Source organism: Leptodactylus fuscus (assembly GCF_031893055.1).
Source record: "Leptodactylus fuscus isolate aLepFus1 chromosome 10 unlocalized genomic scaffold, aLepFus1.hap2 SUPER_10_unloc_1, whole genome shotgun sequence".
In the NCBI taxonomy this organism is placed as follows: domain Eukaryota; kingdom Metazoa; phylum Chordata; class Amphibia; order Anura; family Leptodactylidae; genus Leptodactylus; species Leptodactylus fuscus.
In genome coordinates, this window is record NW_027439814.1 from 284,726 (window position 1) to 311,540 (window position 26,815).

Consider the following 26,815-nt stretch of genomic DNA (forward strand, 5'->3'; position numbering starts at 1 on the left):
CTGTTATATTGTATACATATATAGATACTGGTTATGTATCAGCTGTTATATTGTATACATATATAGGTACTGGTTATGTATCAGCTGTTATATTGTATACATATATAGATACTGGTTATGTAGCAGCTGTTATATTGTATACATATATAGATACTGGTTATGTAGCAGCTGTTATATTGTATACATATATAGATACTGGTTATGTAGCAGCTGTTATATTGTATACATATATAGATACTGGTTATGTAGCAGCTGTTATATTGTATACATATATAGGTACTGGTTATGTAGCAGCTGTTATATTGTATACATATATAGGTACTGGTTATGTAGCAGCTGTTATATTGTATACATATATAGGTACTGGTTATGTAATAGCTGTTATATTGTATACATATATAGATACTGGTTATGTAGCAGCTGTTATATTGTATACATATATAGGTACTGGTTATGTAGCAGCTGTTATATTGTATACATATATAGATACTGGTTATGTATCAGCTGTTATATTGTATACATATATAGGTACTGGTTATGTAGCAGCTGTTATATTGTATACATATATAGGTACTGGTTATGTATCAGCTGTTATATTGTATACATATATAGATACTGGTTATGTATCAGCTGTTATATTGTATACATATATAGGTACTGGTTATGTAGCAGCTGTTATATTGTATACATATATAGGTACTGGTTATGTAGCAGCTGTTATATTGTATACATATATAGGTACTGGTTATGTATCAGCTGTTATATTGTATACATATATAGATACTGGTTATTAGAGATGAGCGAACAGTGTTCTATCGAACACATGTTCGATCGGATATCAGGGTGTTCGCCATGTTCGAATCGAATCGAACACCACGTGGTAAAGTGCGCCAAAATTCGATTCCCCTCCCACCTTCCCTGGCGCCTTTTTTGCACCAATAACAGCGCAGGGGAGGTGGGACAGGAACTACGACACTGGGGGCATTGAAAAAAATTGGAAAAAGTCATTGGCTGCCGAAATCAGGTGACCTCCATTTTAGACGAATAGTGGATTTCAAATCCGGGTCATATGAGAATGTGAACTTTGTGACTATGAGACAGGGATAGCTGTACAGGCAGGGATAGCTAGGGATAACCTTTATTTAGGGGGGAATGTTATTAAAAATAACTTTTTGGGGCTCTATCGGGTGTGTAATTGTGATTTTTGTGAGATAAACTTTTTCCCATAGGGATGCATTGGCCAGCGCTGATTGGCCGAATTCCGTACTCTGGCCAATCAGTGCTGGCCAATGCATTCTATTAGCTTGATGAAGCAGAGTGTGCACAAGGGTTCAAGCGCACCCTCGGCTCTGATGTAGCAGAGCCGAGGCTGCACAAGGGTTCAAGCGCACCCTCGGCTCTGATGTAGGAGAGCCGAGGGTGCACTTGAACCCTTGTGCAGCCTCGGCTCTGCTACATCAGAGCCGAGGGTGCGCTTGAACCCTTGTGCACACTCTGCTTCATCAAGCTAATAGAATGCATTGGCCAGCACTGATTGGCCAGAGTACGGAATTCGGCCAATCAGCGCTGGCCAATGCATTCTATTAGCCCGATGAAGTAGAGCTGAATGTGTGTGCTAAGCACACACATTCAGCACTGCTTCATCACGCCAATACAATGCATTAGCCAGTGCTGATTGGCCAGAGTACGGAATTCGGCCAATCAGCGCTGGCTCTGCTGGAGGAGGCGGAGTCTAAGATCGCTCCACACCAGTCTCCATTCAGGTCCGACCTTAGACTCCGCCTCCTCCAGCAGAGCCAGCGCTGATTGGCCGAATTCCGTACTCTGGCCAATCAGCACTGGCTAATGCATTGTATTGGCTTGATGAAGCAGTGCTGAATGTGTGTGCTTAGCACACACATTCAGCTCTACTTCATCGGGCTAATAGAATGCATTGGCCAGCGCTGATTGGCCGAATTCCGTACTCTGGCCAATCAGCACTGGCTAATGCATTGTATTGGCTTGATGAAGCAGTGCTGAATGTGTGTGCTTAGCACACACATTCAGCTCTACTTCATCGGGCTAATAGAATGCATTGGCCAATCAGCGCTGGCCAATGCATTCTATTAGCGTGAACTGAGTTTGCACAGGGGTTCTAGTGCACCCTCGGCTCTGCTACATCAGATTGCTACATCTGATGTAGCAGTGCCGAGTGTGCATCAGATGTGTAGTTGAGCAAAACTGACTCAGCACTGCTAAGTCTGCATTCGCATAGGAATGCATTGGCCAGCCTTCGGCCAATCAGCGCTGGCTCTGCCGGAGGAGGCGGAGTCTAAGGTCGGACCTGAATGGAGACTGGTGTGGAGCGATCTTAGACTCCGCCTCCTCCAGCAGAGCCAGCGCTGATTGGCCGAATTCCGTACTCTGGCCAATCAGCACTGGCTAATGCATTGTATTGGCTTGATGAAGCAGTGCTGAATGTGTGTGCTTAGCACACACATTCAGCTCTACTTCATCGGGCTAATAGAATGCATTGGCCAATCAGCGCTGGCCAATGCATTCTATTAGCGTGAACTGAGTTTGCACAGGGGTTCTAGTGCACCCTCGGCTCTGCTACATCAGATTGCTACATCTGATGTAGCAGTGCCGAGTGTGCATCAGATGTGTAGTTGAGCAAAACTGACTCAGCACTGCTAAGTCTGCATTCGCATAGGAATGCATTGGCCAGCCTTCGGCCAATCAGCGCTGGCTCTGCCGGAGGAGGCGGAGTCTAAGGTCGGACCTGAATGGAGACTGGTGTGGAGCTATCTTAGACTCCGCCTCCTCCAGCAGAGCCAGCGCTGATTGGTCGAGTTCCGTACTCTGGCCAATCAGCACTGGCCAATGCATTTCTATGGGGAAAAGTTAGCTTGCAAAAATCGCAAACTGACAGGGATTTCCATGAAATAAAGTGACTTTTATGCCCCCAGACATGCTTCCCCTGCTGTCCCAGTGTCATTCCAGGGTGTTGGTATCATTTCCTGGGGTGTCATAGTGGACTTGGTGACCCTCCAGACACGAATTTGGGTTTCCCCCTTAACGAGTTTATGTTCCCCATAGACTATAATGGGGTTCGAAACCCATTCGAACACTCGAACAGTGAGCGGCTGTTCGAATCGAATTTCGAACCTCGAACATTTTAGTGTTCGCTCATCTCTACTGGTTATGTATCAGCTGTTATATTGTATACATATATAGATACTGGTTATGTATCAGCTGTTATATTGTATACATATATAGGTACTGGTTATGTATCAGCTGTTATATTGTATACATATATAGATACTGGTTATGTAGCAGCTGTTATATTGTATACATATATAGGTACTGGTTATGTATCAGCTGTTATATTGTATACATATATAGATGCTGGTTATGTAGCAGCTGTTATATTGTATACATATATAGGTACTGGTTATGTATCAGCTGTTATATTGTATACATATATAGATGCTGGTTATGTAGCAGCTGTTATATTGTATACATATATAGATACTGGTTATGTAGCAGCTGTTATATTGTATACATATATAGATACTGGTTATGTATCAGCTGTTATATTGTATACATATATAGATACTGGTTATGTAGCAGCTGTTATATTGTATACATATATAGATACTGGTTATGTATCAGCTGTTATATTGTATACATATATAGATACTGGTTATGTAGCAGCTGTTATATTGTATACATATATAGATACTGGTTATGTAGCAGCTGTTATATTGTATACATATATAGATACTGGTTATGTAGCAGCTGTTATATTGTATACATATATAGGTACTGGTTATGTATCAGCTGTTATATTGTATACATATATAGATACTGGTTATGTATCAGCTGTTATATTGTATACATATATAGGTACTGGTTATGTAGCAGCTGTTATATTGTATACATATATAGATACTGGTTATGTAGCAGCTGTTATATTGTATACATATATAGATACTGGTTATGTATCAGCTGTTATATTGTATACATATATAGGTACTGGTTATGTAGCAGCTGTTATATTGTATACATATATAGATACTGGTTATGTATCAGCTGTTATATTGTATACATATATAGGTACTGGTTATGTAGCAGCTGTTATATTGTATATATATATAGGTACTGGTTATGTATCAGCTGTTATATTGTATACATATATAGATACTGGTTATGTATCAGCTGTTATATTGTATACATATATAGGTACTGGTTATGTAGCAGCTGTTATATTGTATACATATATAGGTACTGGTTATGTATCAGCTGTTATATTGTATACATATATAGATACTGGTTATGTATCAGCTGTTATATTGTATACATATATAGATACTGGTTATGTATCAGCTGTTATATTGTATACATATATAGGTACTGGTTATGTAATAGCTGTTATATTGTATACATATATAGGTACTGGTTATGTAATAGCTGTTATATTGTATACATATATAGATACTGGTTATGTATCAGCTGTTATATTGTATACATATATAGATACTGGTTATGTAGCAGCTGTTACATTGTATACATATATAGGTACTGGTTATGTAATAGCTGTTATATTGTATACATATATAGGTACTGGTTATGTAATAGCTGTTATATTGTATACATATATAGATACTGGTTATGTATCAGCTGTTATATTGTATACATATATAGATACTGGTTATGTAGCAGCTGTTACATTGTATACATATATAGGTACTGGTTATGTAATAGCTGTTATATTGTATACATATATAGGTACTGGTTATGTAATAGCTGTTATATTGTATACATATATAGATACTGGTTATGTATCAGCTGTTATATTGTATACATATATAGATACTGGTTATGTAGCAGCTGTTACATTGTATACATATATAGGTACTGGTTATGTAATAGCTGTTATATTGTATACATATATAGGTACTGGTTATGTAATAGCTGTTATATTGTATACATATATAGATACTGGTTATGTATCAGCTGTTATATTGTATACATATATAGATACTGGTTATGTAGCAGCTGTTACATTGTATACATATATAGATACTGGTTATGTAGCAGCTGTTATATTGTATACATATATAGGTACTGGTTATGTAGCAGCTGTTATATTGTATACATATATAGATACTGGTTATGTAGCAGCTGTTATATTGTATACATATATAGATACTGGTTATGTAGCAGCTGTTATATTGTATACATATATAGGTACTGGTTATGTAGCAGCTGTTATATTGTATACATATATAGGTACTGGTTATGTAATAGCTGTTATATTGTATACATATATAGGTACTGGTTATGTAGCAGCTGTTATATTGTATACATATATAGGTACTTGTTATGTAGCAGCTGTTATATTGTATACATATATAGGTACTGGTTATGTAGCAGCTGTTATATTGTATGCATATATAGGTACTGGTTATGTAGCAGCTGTTATATTGTATACATATATAGATACTGGTTATGTAGCCGCTGTTATATTGTATACATATATAGGTACTTGTTATGTAGCAGCTGTTATATTGTATACATATATAGGTACTGGTTATGTAGCAGCTGTTATATTGTATACATATATAGATACTGGTTATGTAGCCGCTGTTATATTGTATACATATATAGATGCTGGTTATGTATCAGCTGTTATATTGTGTAGGGGACGAGGACATCAAACGGTCCTCATAAGAGTATGTTGCAGAGCTCCAAATTAAATAATTAATTAACAGGCCTAGATGGGCTACCACCCATTGGGCCTGGAGAAGCCACAAAGACACGCAGGTGATTGTGTATCAAGTGAGTTCTGATTTATTATAAGAAAAAGGTAGTTTAAATACATTACAGACAAAGAGCTGTCTTGGCTATTCTAATCAGGTACAACACGATTGGTTATAGAGATATAAGACAAGCCTGGCACATGACTATTGGCTGAGGTCTGCATATCATTATTACACTCCAACCTGGGATGACCTTTCTCATGACATGAAAAAGAATCTAAGATATTTATGTGTAAGCCAACATCATACACTAGTTCTAGATGTATTTCACAGAAAGAGAGATAATGATCACGTACTGGTCCGCTCCGGCCTTGGGGCTAACGACCAAACAGGTTATTTGAACCGGTTTCTACACCCACTCTCAAAGATGACCACAAATAGATAAGGAGTTATAACCCAACCATTAACATTCCACACGCCTTATCCCCTAAAGGGGTCTCTTAGACTCTAAACAGACATCCTTATGAAGCTTAGAACAGAAAATGCTTATAAAATGGCTGACAGAATACAAGATGGAAGATGTGATCCTAACAGTTCCCCCATTTTGAGATAATTGGATACAGGAATTCATATTTAGGTACTTCAGTGACTTAACATCTACTGCTGGACCTTTCCAGATTCCCCTCATATGTTCCTGTATTCCAAATTAATCTCAATCATAGTTCTGGCCTGTTATTTTCAGTCTGCTTTGTATTTTTCAAACACATAAACATAAGATTATACATTCACTTTCGTATACTATGTATCATTACTTCCTGTTGTGTTATGAAAACAGCTATATAACATGACTGAGGCTAATATGGGGCTATGAGGACATATCCTACAGTCTGACACATTCAGATCTTCGTTCAAGATCATATGATGTTTAAAGAAAAAAAAAACTTATTGTCCCACTCATCGTCAAATGTTCTATGCAGGCTTATCGCCAGAATAATCTATAACAGTAACATCAGGAGAATCTTCATCGCTGTTTGTGTAGAGACTTCTTTGCAATGTGAAGCATGGATACAGTTACTCTGTCCTTCAAGTTTCATAGAAGTATTAGTAGTTAGCAGCACTTGGAGCGAATCATCAAATCTTGGTTCAAGAGGATTTCTCACGTGTCATCAATCTCTTGATTCAAATGAATAGGTCCCATCCACTTAACTTAAAATCTGAGAGGGAGGAGAAAACTCAAAACTATACATTAGTCAGATGTTTTTGCCAAGACATCACATAGTCAGTCAGTACACCATAATACAACCCTAACCTAGGGGCTGACCCAAAGAAAGTTTGCTATGGGCTAAAACCAATTCTTCTGTCAGGAAGATACCTTACAGAAAATACAAATACAAGTGACACACTACATCTTCAGTATCTGCAGCCCACTTGTGATGGCTTTTTTCACCAGATATGCCCCAGGCCATCCTGAAGAGAAATAACTATACACACAAGCACGTACTTATACCATCTCATCTTTAGTAGTTACTAAAGTTATAGTTATAGCATATAGTTATCCTGCAATCTCTGGAGCAGGTACAAGGGCTCTGGGCCTGGCCCAAAGACACTTTTCATTTACCACATGCCATGCAGGCTCACATATATCTGTCAGTAGTGATACTAAATCCTGCAGCCACCCATCCTCCGCTCACCGGGTCACACATGGCTACTTCTACTCAAAGAAACTCTTCACTTTTCCTGAACTCTGCTCAATCCGAAATACATACATTATTTTATTCATTATTTCACCTGTGAAATGTGTCCCTCTATCAGACTCTATCATCTCAGGTATCCCCAATCTACACACAAGCTCAGATATCAATTTCTTGGCAGTTACCTGTGTCGTTGCTCGGCTGATCCAACCTGAGAACAAATACACAGACCAACACATTTGTACGTTCAGATTCAGGCAATTGTATGTAATGGATACAGGGATTTTGGTGTGCATGTGGTGTGTCTTAACTACCTGCCCTGGATTGTGTAGAGCACCTATGTGACATGCTTTTACGTGATTCCCTGCAGCCCTTCCAAAAGCTGAGGCAAACTATAGTTTACCCACTAATGACTCCATGGCATTTCAAGAGGCATGCACCTTACCGTGGGCCAAACCAGCCATTTGAGGGTACACTGATCCCCCATTTTCACACTCCTTCACATTCTCTGGCACCAGCCTTTGTCTATTTCTCAATTTCCTCCCCAGTCACCTTAGAGTACAGCCCCTTGGGGTCTGCTATTTTTCTCACCTGGTTGAGACCCTTCCATGGTAGTAGCACCGCTGCTCAATCAGCCTTCTAATTTCCAATACTCTCAGGGTCTCTTCCCTTTGTGTGAGCTCTGACTTTCACAATTGCCAACTGCTTACGAAGCAATGTGGCCTCCATCAACTGACTTACTAAGTTTCCTTTCTTAATTGGTTTGCCTTGTGCCATCAGGAAGTTCCTAGACCTCCATATTGGACCATAACCATGTGCAATGCCAAACGCATACCTGGAGTCAGTGTAAATGTTTGCTGTGCTATCAGGCGTCTATAAGGTCAGCCTCTTATACTGACATGTGTGGTGGAAGGGCGTCTTATACTATGGTGTCATGTATAATGACTACCGCATACCCTGTATTCAAATTTGCCTTTTTCTGTTAGGTACCTGGAACGTCCACAAACATCTCATAGTCAGGATTCTCCAATGGGGCATCAGTGACATGACCGAAGCCGCCTCTTCTGAGAGGGAGTTTAAAAATATCTCATCTACTAAATATCTCATTATCTACTCCCCCCTTTTTAATCATGAGCTCCTACTGGTATAAGAGTTGCAGGATTCAAAAGTCAAATAACGCTGAAATGAGATGTTTGAGGAGGATGTAGAGCAAACTCCATGTTGCTCTATCTTGCCAAAGAAATATGACATCTGTCTATCTGTGTGAGGATTGCATAGATGTCATGTGGTTTGTATACCACCAGGGGGTGGTCTAGGACAATGTCTGAGCTTGTCTCAAGCAGGGCCTGTACGGAGAGTACAACCCTTGCACAAGAGGGTGTTCCCCTTGCAACAGTATACAAATGTGTACTATAATATGCCTCAGGACTGCAGTAGCCTGTCCCTCCACCTCAGTGACATAGATTTGAAAAGGGTTTCTGATCTGTCAGGCAAGCCCTTGTCAAACAGGTTTTTACAAGCCCATTCACAGTTTATCTGATCCATGGCCAAAAAGGTATGTAACTGAGCATGGGGGGGTTGGCACCTGCAGCTCTCTCACCACTATGGTCTGTTCATTTGAAAGATGTTTGGTACTTTTGCTCAGACAATGACCTAAAAAACACCTCCTTTTTGCTTACAAAATTGCAGCTTGTCTTTACTGGCCTTACAACCGTTCTGGTAGAGGAAACACAGCAGGTTCATGTCTGTCTATCTGTGGCACAAAAAATAAAAATTAAAATTATCAACATATCACAATAATATTCACTTAATCTCCCATAAAACATTTTGTCTAATCTTTTTCATACACTGGTGGTTTTTGCTATCACTTCTTTTGTCTAATTAGATTTCCAGTGTCTCACTTTTAAGCTATACAGGGCAATACAATACTCTATTTGCCCTCAGCAGATATGCAATAGAACTTTTGAGACCTAATTAAGACACTAATTAAGACACTGTAGTCTAAGGGTACAGCCATTGTAAGTGGCTGGCTGGCTAAAACTTGCCAAACCTGTATTCAGACTTATTTATACAATCCTAAGTAAATTCAATTCTCTACAACTTCTAATTATTCCAGAATTACAACTAATTCATTAAATGCTCAAAATATATATCAGCAGAAAAGGCAAAAACTTTAAGGGATCAATCTATCTCCTCCCTCCCCCGTCATAACAAGAATTTATACACAAAAACACATTACAGAGCAGATATCCGAGTGCCTTCTGATCTACTTAGTCAGATGTCTATCACCTTGTAGCAAACAATGCCGCAGAAATACCACTTTTGTTTTGCAAAACTACGATTTATCTTTACCTGCGTGTACATATTAAGATAGCTCACATGCATTGCCTACCCCTTTATGGTGCCTAATCCCATATCAGAAGGATCAATCTGAATAGAAATGACCAATAACATTTTACAAGTATTAGATAAAACTTTTTCACAAAATAATTCCTGATTGTTAACATTCATGGGTTTATAGTATAAACTCATAACCAATAAACACCGAGTACCTAGTACATGTACATGGTATATCAAGTACATCTCATATTCACCAGAAGACATATATACTGTATATATATATATATATATATATATATATATATATATATATATATATATATATTTTCAACGATGGAAAGGAACTCATATCTACTTGTCACCACCCTCTGTGGTTATCAGCATTCAATTTCTTCATCTGCTCCCTGTGGAGACTAAAAATGTAACAATATAAACATGAACAAACAGAGCATGTACATATAGCAAACACATGTAACACATATGGGCCCATTCATTTCCATATACATGCAAACTTCACACTGGAGCTCCAGACAACACACATCCATTGAATCATAAAGAACTTGTCAATTTTCATATATTTTGTACAGTGATATCATCTTATTGTTCTTTTCCTACAAATAATCACAGGGTTAGTTATAATTCCTGCACCGCTGAATATTGAGGAAAAATAAATAAACAAATCATTAGATGGCTTCATCTTCAATGTGTATAACTGAAAAATAAACATAATAATGATTATCTAAAATTTATGCCATTAATCCAATTCTAAAGACATTAAATATGATTTAAACAGCCAATACTGATACCAACATTACATATTAATATCTTTGTGTAGTTTTTGAATATGTCCATGGCAAACCCCTCTCTTCTAATTACCACAGATGTTCAGAACCTTTTAAACTATATTTGAGGTTTCGCCTTAAGGGCCAACTGCCAGAATTTTAACATTTTTCTTTCTGAGATTCCAATCAAAGTTTTTACCACTGTTACACAAGGTTTAAAAATCAAATACTGGCATTTCTAAAAACAGCTTACATTATACAGTTACAAATTGTTAAACCATATATTCATAATTCTCCATACATTATACCAATGATGTTACATCGTATCATTCATAGCTGAAATCTTAGCTACCTGCCGTGTCTCCCCTCCTCTCCCCCTCCCCCTTCTTGCTGACTCCTACCAAACCTGTATAACATGATACCTCTGCTGTGGATATACAGAGGACAATAGGAGGTGGGGAGGGGCCTGACACTCATTGTGAATTTATCTGGTACCTGGGAAAGCTGGGTGGATTCCTCCTTAGTTAGTACAGAAACAGGAAATGACAGCATATAAAATTCATCAATGGTAGTAGCTGATGTTTCCACTTGTACCTCCCCACTAAGATCAAGTTTTATATTTGCACCAAGCACCGTTAACACCTCAGTACCAATAAGAGATGTTGGCACATCGTCACTAACAAGCAATTTGGTGACATTTTGCCCTCTAAGTTTCACATTGAGTGGCACTGTTTATTTTGAAATGATTCTTTTTCCTCCTAATCCAACACAAGATTGAGATTTATCAGTCCTCAGCTCATAAGGTATGTGGCATCCTTTAACAACAGAAATGGCAGCCCCTGTATCCACTAAGAAGGGGATTTCTTCCCCCAATACCTCCCCTTTTATGTATTATTGCCACACCTTCTTCTGATGTTTTTGCAGGGAGGACTGGTACAGGGTTGCCAACTCTTCATTGAGGGGTGTTGGCACATTGGTCAGTGCCCTGAGCTGGGGGGTTTCCAGCTTTTAAAGACCTACAGTCCTTCCTAAAATGGCCTGGCTTCCTACAGTGATGACACTTGTAATTGTGTTTTTGTTTGCCTCCTTGTCTGTTGTGAGTTCTCTGGCCAGAATTTTTATTATTGAAGGCAAGCAATACCTTTTTCTCCTTCTCAGACCTGTGATCTAACTCAAGGCCCTTGGCAGCTTGTAATAAGGCAGGGGCTTCACTATGCCGCCATTTTGGTTTACAGGCTCTTTTCTGACCACATGTCCACCCATCAGGATTACCTGGAGCAGATGGTGCAGAGTTTTGCCCATAGGGAGATGGGTTTCTCTCAGGGGGAGCATAATACATGACTCCCTCATGTTCCTTATTTCTATACCCCTCCCTTTCTATTTCCCTGCTTACCTGCGTCCAACTTTTCAACATTTTTACTTAATTTTTGATCCTGAACCCAGCCTCTATGGATGGAGTCAATTCTTTGCCAATGACTACTATTCAGAAGTCCAGTACAACAACATCCTGACTTTGTCAAGTCTGAGAACATGAATCAAGATTCTTATACTTTATATTGTAGAAATACTAAACAACTTCAACAATTTGCTACAGCTGTTCACCACGGCTCTACTCTCTCTCTCTTCTACTATCTCTTGAGCTGTTTTCCCTACTGGCTGACTCCGCACTTCTCCCATTTTGTTCTGCGTGCTTTATTTCTGCCTTCTTCACTATCCTCTCTTTCACAAGATACAACACAATATATATACAGTCCTATGAAAAAGTTTGGGCACCCCTATTAATCTTAATCATTTTTAGTTCTAAATATTTTGGTATTTGCAACAGCCATTTCAGTTTGATATATCTAATAACTGATGGACACAGTAATATTTCAGGATTGAAATGAGGTTTATTGTACTTACAGAAAATGCGCAATATGCATTAAACCAAAATTTGACCGGTGCAAAAATATGGGCACCTCAACAGAAAAGTGACATTAATATTTAGTAGATCCTCCTTTTGCAGAGATAACAGCCTCTAGTCGCTTCCTGTAGCTTTTAATCAGTTCCTGGATCCTGGATAAAGGTATTTTGGACCATTTCTTTCTACAAAACAATTCAAGTTCAGTTAAGTTTGATGGTCGCCGAACATGGACAGCCCACTCTCAAATGATCTGAAAACAAAGATTGTTCAACATAGTTGTTCAGGGGAAGGATACAAAACGTTGTCTCAGAGATTTAACCTGTCAGTTTCCACTGTGAGGAACATAGTAAGGAAATGGAAGAGCACAGGGACAGTTCTTGTTAAGCCCAGAAGTGGCAGGCCAAGAAAAATATCAGAAAGGCAGAGAAGAAGAATGGTGAGAACAGTCAAGGACAATCCACAGACCACCTCCAAAGAGCTGCAGCATCATCTTGCTGCAGATGGTGTCACTGTGCATCGGTCAACTATACAGCGCACTTTGCACAAATAGAAGCTGTATGGGAGAGTGATGAGAAAGAAGCCGTTTCTGCACGTACGCCACAAATAGAGTTGCCTGAGGTATGAAAAAGCACATTTGGACAAGCCAGCTTCATTTTGGAAACAAAAATTGAGTTGTTTGGTTATAAAAAAAGGCGTTATGCATGGCGTCCAAAAAGAAACAGCATTCCAAGAAAAACACATGCTACCCACTGTAAAATTTGGTGGAGGTTCCATCATGCTTTGGGGCTGTGTGGCCAATGCCGGCATCGGGAATCTTGTTAAAGTTGAGAGTCGCATGGATTCCACTCAGTATCAGCAGATTCTTGAGAATAATGTTCAAGAATCAGTGACGAAGTTGAAGTTACGTCGGGGATGGATATTTCAGCAAGACAATGATCCAAAACACCGCTCCAAATCCTCAGGCATTCATGCAGAGGAACAATTACAATGTTCTGGAATGGCCATCCCAGTCCCCAGACCTGAATATCATTGAACATCTGTGGGATGATTTGAAGCGGGCTGTCCATGCTCGGCGACCATCTAACTTAACTGAACTTGAATTGTTTGTCCAAAATACCTTTATCCAGGATCCAGGAACTGATTAAAAGCTACAGGAAGCGACTAGAGGCTGTTATCTTTGCAAAAGGAGGATCTACTAAATATTAATGTCACTTTTCTGTTGAGGTGCCCATACTTTTGCACCGGTCAAATTTTGGTTTAATGCATATTGCACATTTTCTGTTAGTACAATAAACCTCATTTCAATCCTGAAATATTACTGTGTCCATCAGTTATTAGATATATCAAACTGAAATGGCTGTTGCAAATACCAAAATATTTAGAACTAAAAATGATTAAGATTAATAGGGGTGCCCAAACTTTTTCATAGGACTGTATATATATTGTATCTGACTCGAAAGTGATTTTTCAAGGTCAGTTAGATTTCTGCCTTTTTCACTGCCCTTTCTTTCACAAGATACAACTGCATCTGACTCGAAAGTGACTATTCAAGGTCAGATGAGGGATCACTAAGTCCCTTTGTCACGTGACTACTTACTTTCTACAGAACACAAATGAGGAATACAACAACTGCACAACCACAACAGATCAGCTAACAATCCCAGCCCAAGTTTCTATCTAGCAACACCCATACAACATACTGCTCTTAGGTTCTTTACAAAAAGCTTGAGATATCTATATAAGGAACATATGTGTTTACCTCACACTCGGACAGGAGTACAAAAAGTCCTTAGAAACACAGATCAGATTGGTAAGAAAAAAAAAAGTTCTTACCTGCAGCGCTGACTTTTTGGATCTGCGGTTCCAGGAACTTCTGTAATCACTGGTCGTCCAAGGGATCAGCAAACCGTCTCCTTATTTCTCAAGCCGCACGTTGGAAGCGCCAATTTGTAGGGGACGAGGACATCAAACGGTCCTCATAAGAGTATGTTGCAGAGCTCCAAATTAAATAATTAACAGGCCTAGATGGGCTACCACCCATTGGGCCTGGAGAAGCCACACAGACACGCAGGTGATTGTGTATCAAGTGAGTTCTGATTTATTATAAGAAAAAGGTACCGTATATACTCGAGTATAAGCCGAGTTTTTCAGCACAGTTTTTGTGCTGAAAAAGTGCTCCTCGGCTTATATTCGGGTCATTACGGTAATTTTCTGCTAGCAGGCCAGGATAGCAGACCCCGCCCCCCCACCGCTCCATCGCACGCCGGGTGACGTGGCCACGTAAGCTCAGGCCCGCACCCGGCGTGTGGCTGCTTCCTGGCCTGCTAGCAGAAGTACCGTAAGTACTTCTGCAGCTCTTAATGTACAGCATCGCCGCGCTCCTAGCAGGAGCGCGGCGATGCTTTGGGCCCCGGCACCCGCCCTGTCTGGATACCGGGTATGTAAGTGTAATGGCGCCGCTCTGCAGAGCGGTCGCCATACAAACCGGCACCCCCGCTGTAATGCTTACAACAGAGATGCTGAAGCTTATGCCTGCGATCTCTGATTGTAGGCATAAGCTTTGGCATCTCCGCTGTAAGCGTTACAGCAGAGGTGCCCTCCAGAGATGTCCTCCCCCCTTAGGCCTGCCCCATACCTTTAAAGATGCAGGCCGGCTCCTGCGCAGCAAGCTCGCAGTAGCCGACCTGTTCCGACGACAGCCGGGAGCCTAATGAAGGCTCCCAGGCCTGTCATCGCTTTATTACTATTACGGCTGGTCTATGATCAGCCGTAATAGTAATGTAGAGAATCTCCCATAGACGGCAATACACTTGTATTGCCGTCTATGGGACTTGCAATCAAATGACTGCAGGTTCAAATCCCCCAGGGGGGGGCTAAAAAAATTGTAAAAAAAAAAAAAAAAAAATTTAAAAAAAATATATATAATAAAAAATTAAATAAATAAAAGTTCTAAATCACTCCTTTCCCTATAATTCATATAAAGGCGGGTTCACACCAGCACCTGATCTCAGTTATGCAGGTTTCCGTTTTCTGTCGGGAGAGGACAGAAACCGACATTCAGTGTCTGTTGGTGAGTGTATTCTGCTGCCCATGGCGAAACCGTTATGCAAGAGATTGGGCGCTAGTGTGAACCTGCCCTCAAAGTAGAAAATAACTGTGACACACATACACATTAGGTATCCCTGTGTCTGACAGTGCCCGGTCTACTGAATATAGGGGGTCTGCAGTGCTCCTGTTCCGTCGGGAAGGGGTTAATAGGAGCACTGCAGATACCCTATATTCAGCCAGGCTGAATTCCAACTGGGGGTAAAAAACTCAGTCCTCAAGCTCAGGAAAGGGGCAGACAGACAACCAAAACACCCCCTCCCCTTCCCCAGCATCTACTGCACCCAAGAACTCGGCCATTTAAATTTTTTAAATTTTCCAGCAGCTGCTGCATTTTCCCCCTAGGCTTATACTCGAGTCAATAAGTTTTCCCAGTTTTTTGTGGTAAAATTAGGGGGGTCGGCTTATATTCGGGTCGGCTTATACTCGAGTATATACGGTAGTTTAAATACATTACAGACAAAAATCTGTCTTGGCTATTCTAATCAGGTACAACACGATTGGTTATAGAGATATAAGACAAGCCTGGCACATGACTATTGGCTGAGGTCTGCATATCATTATTACACTCCAACCTGGGATGACCTTTCTCATGACATGAAAAAGAATCTAAGATATTTATGTGTAAGCCAACATCATACACTAGTTCTAGATGTATATCACAGAAAGAGAGATAATGATCACGTACTGGTCCGCTCCGGCCTTGGGGCTAACGACCAAACAGGTTATTTGAACCGGTTTCTACACCCACCCTCAAAGATGAATAGTCTTAGCACAAACAGATAAGGAGTTATAACCCAACCATTAACATTCCACACGCCTTATCCCCTAAAGGGGTCTCTTAGACTCTAAACTGACATCCTTATGAAGCTTAGAACAGAAAATGCTTATAAAATGGCTGACAGAATACAAGATGGAAGATGTGATCCTAACATATTGTATACATATATAGATACTGGTTATGTAGCAGCTGTTATATTGTATACATATATAGATACTGGTTATGTATCAGCTGTTATATTGTATACATATATAGATACTGGTTATGTATCAGCTGTTATATTGTATACATATATAGATACTGGTTATGTATCAGCTGTTATATTGTATACATATATAGATACTGGTTATGTAGCAGCTGTTATATTGTATACATATATAGATACTGGTTATGTATCAGCTGTTATATTGTATACATATAGGTGCTGGTTATGTATCAGCTGTTATATTGTATACATATAGGTGCTGGGTATATAATAGTTGTGATATTGTATACATATATAGATACTGGTTATGTAGCAGCTGTTATATTGTATACATATATAGATGCTGGTTATGTATCAGCTGTTATATTGTATACATATAGGTGCTGGGTATATAATAGTTGTGATATTGTATACATATATAGATACTGGTTATGTAGCAGCTGTTATATTGTATACATATATAGATACTGGTTATGTATCGGCTGTTATATTGTATACATATATAGATACTGGTTATGTAGCAGCTGTTATATTGTATACATATATAGATACTGGTTATGTAGCAGCTGTTATATTGTATACATATATAGGTACTGGTTATGTAGCAGCTGTTATATTGTATACATATATAGATACTGGTTATGTAGCAGCTGTTATATTGTATACATATATAGATGCTGGTTATGTATCAGCTGTTATATTGTATACATATAGGTGCTGGGTATATAATAGTTGTGATATTGTATACATATATAGATACTGGTTATGTAGCAGCTGTTATATTGTATACATATATAGATGCTGGTTATGTATCAGCTGTTATATTGTATACATATAGGTGCTGGGTATATAATAGTTGTGATATTGTATACATATATAGATACTGGTTATGTAGCAGCTGTTATATTGTATACATATATAGATGCTGGTTATGTATCAGCTGTTATATTGTATACATATATAGGTACTGGTTATGTATCAGCTGTTATATTGTATACATATATAGGTACTGGTTATGTATCAGCTGTTATATTGTATACATATATAGGTACTGGTTATGTATCAGCTGTTATATTGTATACATATATAGATGCTGGTTATGTATCAGCTGTTATATTGTATACATATATAGATACTGGTTATGTATCAGCTGTTATATTGTATACATATATAGGTACTGGTTATGTATCAGCTGTTATATTGTATACATATATAGGTACTGGTTATGTATCAGCTGTTATATTGTATACATATATAGATGCTGGTTATGTATCAGCTGTTATCCTACTAATATTATAAGTGTGAAAGTTTGTGTGTTTGGATGTTTGGATGTTTGTGAGTTTGGATGTTTGTTCCTCAATCACGCTAAAACGCCTGGATGGATTTGCTTGCAATTTTCCACAAACATAGTTTTCCCTTAGGATTGAGTCACAGGCTACTTTTGGTGCCACTAAACAACATGGCTTCCTAGCAGGAGACTCACAAAAGCAGGACTCCTAGCCCCAGCTATAGACTCACACACACTGCCTGGCATTTCCTGCCTCAACCTGCCTGCACACTCCTTACTGTCACCTCAGGAGTAGCCCTCACTCTACTCACTCACATTTACATATAGCTTTCCACTATACAACACATCACATTGTCTGTATCACGACATACACAATACAACACATCACATTGTCTGACACAATACAACACATCACATTGTCTGTATCACGACATACACAATACAACACATCACATTGTCTGTATCACGACATACACAATATAACACATCACATCACATTTGCTAGCCCACCAAACTTTGTAAAGCACTTTTACAGTTTCACACGTCTGTGTCCGCCCAATTCTCAAATCACCGCAGACGAAGTCGCGGGTAAAAGCTAGTATTGTATATGTACATAGATACTGGTTATGTATCAGCTGTTATATTGTATACATATATAGGTACTGGTTATGTAGCAGCTGTTATATTGTATACATATATAGATACTGGTTATGTAATAGCTGTTATATTGTATACATATATAGATACTGGTTATGTATCAGCTGTTATATTGTATACATATATAGATACTGGTTATGTATCAGCTGTTATATTGTATACATATATAGCTACTGGTTATGTATCAGCTGTTACATTGTATACATATATAGATACTGGTTATGTAGCAGCTGTTATATTGTATACATATATAGATGCTGGTTATGTAATAGCTGTTATATTGTATACATATATAGATACTGGTTATGTATCGGGTGTTATATTGTATACATATATAGGTACTGGTTATGTAGCAGCTGTTATATTGTATACGTATATAGATACTGGTTATGTATCAGCTGTTATATTGTATACATATATAGGTACTGGTTATGTATCAGCTGTTATATTGTATACATATATAGATGCTGGTTATGTAATAGCTGTTATATTGTATACATATATAGGTACTGGTTATGTAGCCGCTGTTATATTGTATACATATATAGATACTGGTTATGTAGCAGCTGTTATATTGTATACATATATAGATACTGGTTATGTATCAGCTGTTATATTGTATACATATATAGATACTGGTTATGTAGCAGCTGTTATATTGTATACATATATAGATGCTGGTTATGTAATAGCTGTTATATTGTATACATATATAGATACTGGTTATGTATCAGCTGTTATATTGTATACATATATAGGTACTGGTTATGTAGCAGCTGTTATATTGTATACATATATAGATACTGGTTATGTATCAGCTGTTATATTGTATACATATATAGATACTGGTTATGTAATAGCTGTTATATTGTATACATATATAGATACTGGTTATGTATCAGCTGTTATATTGTATACATATATAGGTACTGGTTATGTAGCAGCTGTTATATTGTATACATATATAGATACTGGTTATGTAGCAGCTGTTATATTGTATACATATATAGATACTGGTTATGTATCAGCTGTTATATTGTATACATATATAGGTACTGGTTATGTAGCAGCTGTTATATTGTATACATATATAGGTACTGGTTATGTAGCAGCTGTTATATTGTGTGTATATATATATATATATATATATATATATATATATATATGTACTGGTTATGTAATAGCTGTTATATTGTATACATATATAGATACTGGTTATGTAGCCGCTGTTATATTGTATACATATATAGGTACTGGTTATGTATCAGCTGTTATATTGTATACATATATAGATACTGGTTATGTAGCAGCTGTTATATTGTATATATATATATATATATATATATATATATATATATATATATATATATGTACTGGTTATGTAATAGCTGTTATATTGTATACATATATAGATACTGGTTATGTAGCCGCTGTTATATTGTATACATATATAGGTACTGGTTATGTAGCAGCTGTTATATTGTATACATATATAGATACTGGTTATGTATCGTCTGTTATATTGTATACATATATAGATACTGGTTATGTATCAGCTGTTATATTGTATACATATATAGATACTGGTTATGTATCAGCTGTTATATTGTATACATATATAGGTACTGGTTATGTAGCAGCTGTTATATTGTATACATATATAGATACTGGTTATGTATCAGCTGTTATATTGTATACATATATAGGTACTGGTTATGTAGCAGCTGTTATATTGTATACATATATAGATACTGGTTATGTAATAGCTGTTATATTGTATACATATATAGATACTGGTTATGTATCAGCTGTTATATTGTATACATATATAGATACTGGTTATGTATCAGCTGTTATATTGTATACATATATAGGTACTGGTTATGTAGCAGCTGTTATATTGTATACATATATAGGTACTGGTTATGTAGCAGCTGTTATATTGTATACATATATAGGTACTGGTTATGTAGCAGCTGTTATATTGTATACATATATAGATACTGGTTATGTAGCAGCTGTTATATTGTATACATATATAGATGCTGGTTATGTATCAGCTGTTATATTGTATACATATATAGGTACTGGTTATGTAGCCGCTGTTATATTGTATACATATATAGATACTGGTTATGTAGCAGCTGTTATATTGTATACATATATAGATACTGGTTATGTAGCAGCTGTTATATTGTATACATATATAGGTACTGGTTATGTAGCAGCTGTTATATTGTATACATATATAGATACTGGTTATGTATCAGCTGTTATATTGTATACATATATAGGTACTGGTTATGTAGCAGCTGTTATATTGTATACATATATAGGTACTGGTTATGTATCAGCTGTTATATTGTATACATATATAGGTACTGGTTATGTAGCAGCTGTTATATTGTATACATATATAGGTACTGGTTATGTAGCAGCTGTTATATTGTATACATATATAGGTACTGGTTATGTAGCAGCTGTTATATTGTATACATATATAGATACTGGTTATGTAGCAGCTGTTATATTGTATACATATATAGATGCTGGTTATGTATCAGCTGTTATATTGTATACATATATAGGTACTGGTTATGTAGCCGCTGTTATATTGTATACATATATAGATACTGGTTATGTAGCAGCTGTTATATTGTATACATATATAGATACTGGTTATGTATCAGCTGTTATATTGTATACATATATAGGTACTGGTTATGTAGCAGCTGTTATATTGTATACATATATAGATACTGGTTATGTATCAGCTGTTATATTGTATACATATATAGGTACTGGTTATGTAGCCGCTGTTATATTGTATACATATATAGATACTGGTTATGTATCAGCTGTTATATTGTATACATATATAGATACTGGTTATGTATCAGCTGTTATATTGTATACATATATAGATACTGGTTATGTATCAGCTGTTATATTGTATACATATATAGGTACTGGTTATGTAGCAGCTGTTATATTGTATACATATATAGATACTGGTTATGTATCAGCTGTTATATTGTATACATATATAGATACTGGTTATGTAATAGCTGTTATATTGTATACATATATAGATACTGGTTATGTATCAGCTGTTATATTGTATACATATATAGGTACTGGTTATGTAGCAGCTGTTATATTGTATACATATATAGATACTGGTTATGTAGCAGCTGTTATATTGTATACATATATAGATACTGGTTATGTATCAGCTGTTATATTGTATACATATATAGGTACTGGTTATGTAGCAGCTGTTATATTGTATACATATATAGATACTGGTTATGTAGCAGCTGTTACATTGTATACATATATAGATACTGGTTATGTAGCAGCTGTTATATTGTATATATATATATATATATATATATATATATATATATATATATATGTACTGGTTATGTAATAGCTGTTATATTGTATACATATATAGGTACTGGTTATGTATCAGCTGTTATATTGTATACATATATAGGTACTGGTTATGTAGCAGCTGTTATATTGTGTGTATATATATATATATATATATATATATATATATATATATATATATGTACTGGTTATGTAATAGCTGTTATATTGTATACATATATAGATACTGGTTATGTAGCCGCTGTTATATTGTATACATATATAGGTACTGGTTATGTAGCCGCTGTTATATTGTATACATATATAGATACTGGTTATGTAGCCGCTGTTATATTGTATACATATATAGGTACTGGTTATGTAGCCGCTGTTATATTGTATACATATATAGATACTGGTTATGTAGCAGCTGTTATATTGTATACATATATAGATACTGGTTATGTAGCAGCTGTTATATTGTATACATATATAGATACTGGTTATGTATCAGCTGTTATATTGTATACATATATAGATACTGGTTATGTAGCAGCTGTTATATTGTATACATATATAGATACTGGTTATGTATCGTCTTTTATATTGTATACATATATAGGTACTGGTTATGTAATAGCTGTTATATTGTATACATATATAGGTACTGGTTATGTAGCAGCTGTTATATTGTATACATATATAGATACTGGTTATGTATCAGCTGTTATATTGTATACATATATAGATACTGGTTATGTAATAGCTGTTATATTGTATACATATATAGGTACTGGTTATGTAGCAGCTGTTATATTGTATACATATATAGATACTGGTTATGTATCAGCTGTTATATTGTATACGTATATAGATACTGGTTATGTAATAGCTGTTATATTGTATACATATATAGATGCTGGTTATGTAGCAGCTGTTATATTGTATACATATATAGATACTGGTTATGTAGCAGCTGTTATATTGTATACATATATAGATACTGGTTATGTAGCCGCTGTTATATTGTATACATATATAGATACTGGTTATGTATCAGCTGTTATATTGTATACATATATAGATACTGGTTATGTATCAGCTGTTATATTGTATACATATATAGATACTGGTTATGTAGCAGCTGTTATATTGTATACATATATAGATACTGGTTATGTAGCAGCTGTTATATTGTATACATATATAGGTACTGGTTATGTAGCCGCTGTTATATTGTATACATATATAGATACTGGTTATGTAGCAGCTGTTATATTGTATACATATATAGGTACTGGTTATGTAGCAGCTGTTATATTGTATACATATATATGTACTGGTTATGTAGCAGCTGTTATATTGTATACATATATAGCTACTGGTTATGTAGCAGCTGTTATATTGTATACATATATAGATACTGGTTATGTATCAGCTGTTATATAATATACATATATAGCTACTGGTTATGTAGCAGCTGTTATATTGTATACATATATAGATACTGGTTATGTATCAGCTGTTATATAATATACATATATGTACTTGTTATGTATCAAAGTCAAAAAAGCTTTATTGGCACGTCCGAATATACATTTGGCATTGCCAAAGCAGAGAGAGTGGTTGGTGGTAGGGGGCGAAGGGCGGAAGTGGAGAGGGTGAATGGGTGATAGGGTGGGTGGTTTGGAGGTACAGTAGTCCTTGGGGTCTCGTCGTTCTTGTTTGGGACATGTGGGTATGGGCGGGCATAGGGTGGGTGATTAGGTGGGGTGGTAATGGGGTGTAACAGTCCGTGGAGTCTCATCTTCCTCTTATTTGGTGACAGCTGGACACGTATTGGGCAGCGATCTCCACAGTGGCCTCTTCTTCTCCCAGTAGGATGTAGAGTTTCCTCTTCTCGTCTGCAGATATGAAGTCTGGGATGTGGGCAGAGATTCTTTGGTAGTAGACGGCCCTCACAGCTGAGTATTTGGTGCAGTGTAGCAGGAGGTGGGCCTTGTCTTCTAGGACCCCCTGGTCACAGTGCTGGCACAGTCTGTTCTCCTGTGGCTTGTATGACTGCTTGTGCTGTCCTGTTTCTATCTCCAGATTGTGGGCGCTCAGTCTGTACCGGCTCAGGGTCTGTCTGTGCTTGGGGTGGCGTATTCTCTCCAGGTAGGTGGCCATGGTGTAGTCCCTTTGTAGGGATTGGTACACGGTGAGTTTCTTGGAGTTATTTATTTAGTTTCTCCATTCTTCGATGTACTGCTCTCTGCTTTTCTCTATGGATCTCTTTCTCTATGGAAGGTCTCTGTTGGGCTGGAGTCCCATTTTGGCTGGTCTGGGTAGGTGGCTGGGCCCCAGACTTTGCTGCCGTAGAGAAGGATCAGAACAATGACTCTGTGAAATTTCTTCAGCCAGACCCTCACCGGTGGTTTGAGGTGGTACAGTTGTCTTCTGATGGCGTAGAAGGTTCTGCAGGCTTTTGCTTTCAGGGTTTCTATTGCTGCTTTGAAGCTTCCTGATTGGCTGAGCTCCAGCCCCAGGTAGGTGTAGCTGTTGGTTTTCTCCATTGTGAAGTGTGGGATGGGGGCTTTGTTGTGGCCCTTCTTCTGGAATACCATGACTTTGGTAGTTGATGCATAAATTTATAGGTGCTTGTTATGTATCGGTTGCTATATTGTATACATACATAAGTACTGGTTATGTAGCAGTTGTTATATTCCATTCACTTTAATTAATATAGGAGGCACAGGCCAACACAGCAGTCTTTGGTTGGGCGATGGGAGGTCTGGCCAGTCGCCATCTAGTAAAAACCAAAAATAATGTGAATATATGCATTAAAAATCAAACTTTGAGGTGCTTGCCCTCTAATTAATAAAATGTGTCCTGGCTAAACTTTAGCCTAAAAATAGCTTGATCATATAGATATCTCACCATGGGGTATTGGGGATGCTATACAACAGCCTTTAAACAGGTCTGTGATTGAATGTGAACCTGCACTAACACTCACTAGGATGCCCTCAGGCTTTTCATATGCACGTATTACCCTCCTGGACGCCAGTGTATTGTTCCTGCAGTTCTGTAGCCGCATACGCAAACACTATATCTAGCTCCCACACATCCAACCTCATAGATAGTCGCCATTTAGTCCTAGCCTTAGTCTTGAACTATATATAATCCAGTAAATATTCTCCATGGAAGATTTTCTTTTTTTTCACATATGTGAATATACCCTTAGGCTGAGTTCAAACGTTGCAGCCACAATTCGGTCACATCTGTGCTAATATGCTGAACGGCACCATGTCCAAAGTCATTGCAACTATAAGCAGTTTTTCTGTTACTGACTATTGACGCCCCTTCACTACTTACCAAGTGCGGCGCTGTACATTGTATAGACAAAAAAATCCCATCTGCAGGTCATATCAGCCTATTAAAGTAGGGACTAGAAAGCAGGCCAGGAAATATACAGAGAAAGTTAGCGTAGCATGGTGGGCCCATACAAGAAAACAAAGCACATCATGAATACATACATTACGGCCTAGGCTCGGGCAACCTGGAGCATTGGCTACTTATAGGAGGCAACAAAAAGCAGGATCGGGGACCGTCTGGCTGCATCAGAGCTGGGGATTGAAGGATGAGGAAGAGGCCCTATGCAACCCCTTCTTGCCATAGGCATTTTTCTTTTTTAGACTCCCTACCTTTTAAACTATAACTTTTTTTTTATTTTTATTTGTATTGGTATAATTTATTATTCCGTACGAAGTGCTGGTAAGCTGGAAAAAAAATCAGAATGGGTGCGACTTTCTTACAGGCTTTGTTTTTACAATGTTCCCTGTGCAGCCAAAGTCACCTGTATGCTATGTGTATTCTATAGGTCGGTATGATTTTGGGGATACCAACTTTAAATGTTTTTGGTTTTTTTTTTACATTTTAAAAATATCCAAAACATATTCTATTCTATATTCATATTCTATCTTTTTTTCATTCCATATATTTCCTGGGTTGCGTAAGGCTTCTTTTTTGTGAGGCTAGATGTACTTTTTAGTTAAACCATTTTTAGTTATACCTGTTGATACTGTTTGTGGACATTCGCACCTGGTTTTATCTGGGTAAAACAGCAGAAACCTGGAGGCTAGGGCAGTCGCCATATGTAAATATCTTATATGTGCTGTACTATTATGGCGGATGTCAGGAAAATGTTAGAACAGGCTTGGGACAGAACTAGGATGACCTCCAACCAGACACTCAACTCTCAGGGTTAGTGTCTTTCTTCAGTGCAAGTAGGCGAATATATAAGTGTATACGGTGTATTCCTTTATAACATTATTGAGATAGTATAATACATATAGGATGTTCTTCCATGTTACTTGACTCATTCTTCCTTTTCCTTCTGGTTCCAAAAACAAGAAAATACATCCTATCCTGAAGGATGGACAAAGACAGAAAACAGATGGCGGAGAGAATATTAAACCTCACCCTGGAGATCATCTACCTGCTAACTGGAGAGGTGAGGGATCCTGGGACATGTCAAGTCTGGTGTCTCTTCATAAAGCAAGGACATGAATGGGGAGGTGAAGGGAATGAATAATGTGACATCAATGTCTCTCTCCATGTCCAGGACTACATAATAGTGAAGAAGATATCTAAGGATGATGAAGGATGGAGCAGGAAGAAGGATCCTATCACGGTGTCTCCACCTCACACACTGAAACATGAGAGAAACCACTATCAGGAGATCCTGGACCTGACCAACAAGATGGCTGAGCTGCTGACTGGAGAGGTGAGCGCTGCTGGGAAGGCTGGGAGGGAGGTTTCTGGATGATGATTGAGCTGCTGACAGGAGAGGTGAGCGCTGCTGGGAAGGCTGGGAGGGAGGTTTCTGGATGATGATTGAGCTGCTGACAAGGTGAGCGCTGCTAGGAAGGCTGGGAGGGAGGTTTCTGGATGATTGAGCTG

At 37.7% G+C, this 26,815-nt stretch overlaps 2 protein-coding genes across 3 annotated transcripts in view; both read left to right on the forward strand.

Annotated features, from left to right (window-relative positions):
• LOC142186402 (uncharacterized) overlaps positions 1 to 26,815 on the forward strand; it is a 214,353-nt gene that overhangs the window by 1,056 nt on the left and 186,482 nt on the right. The window lies entirely within an intron of this gene.
• The window catches only part of LOC142186397 (uncharacterized), a 41,905-nt gene that overhangs the window by 1,054 nt on the left and 14,036 nt on the right, over positions 1 to 26,815 (forward strand). Inside the window, exons 2-3 of one of the 2 annotated variants that reach the window (XM_075261246.1) lie at positions 26,267 to 26,366; positions 26,478 to 26,639. In XM_075261246.1, coding sequence (XP_075117347.1) covers positions 26,289 to 26,366; positions 26,478 to 26,639 — 240 coding nt within the window. In that variant the 5' untranslated portion in view covers positions 26,267 to 26,288. Of the gene's footprint in view, positions 1 to 26,266; positions 26,367 to 26,477; positions 26,640 to 26,815 lie in introns of those variants that run through there. The other variant, XM_075261247.1, reaches the window with a different exon arrangement.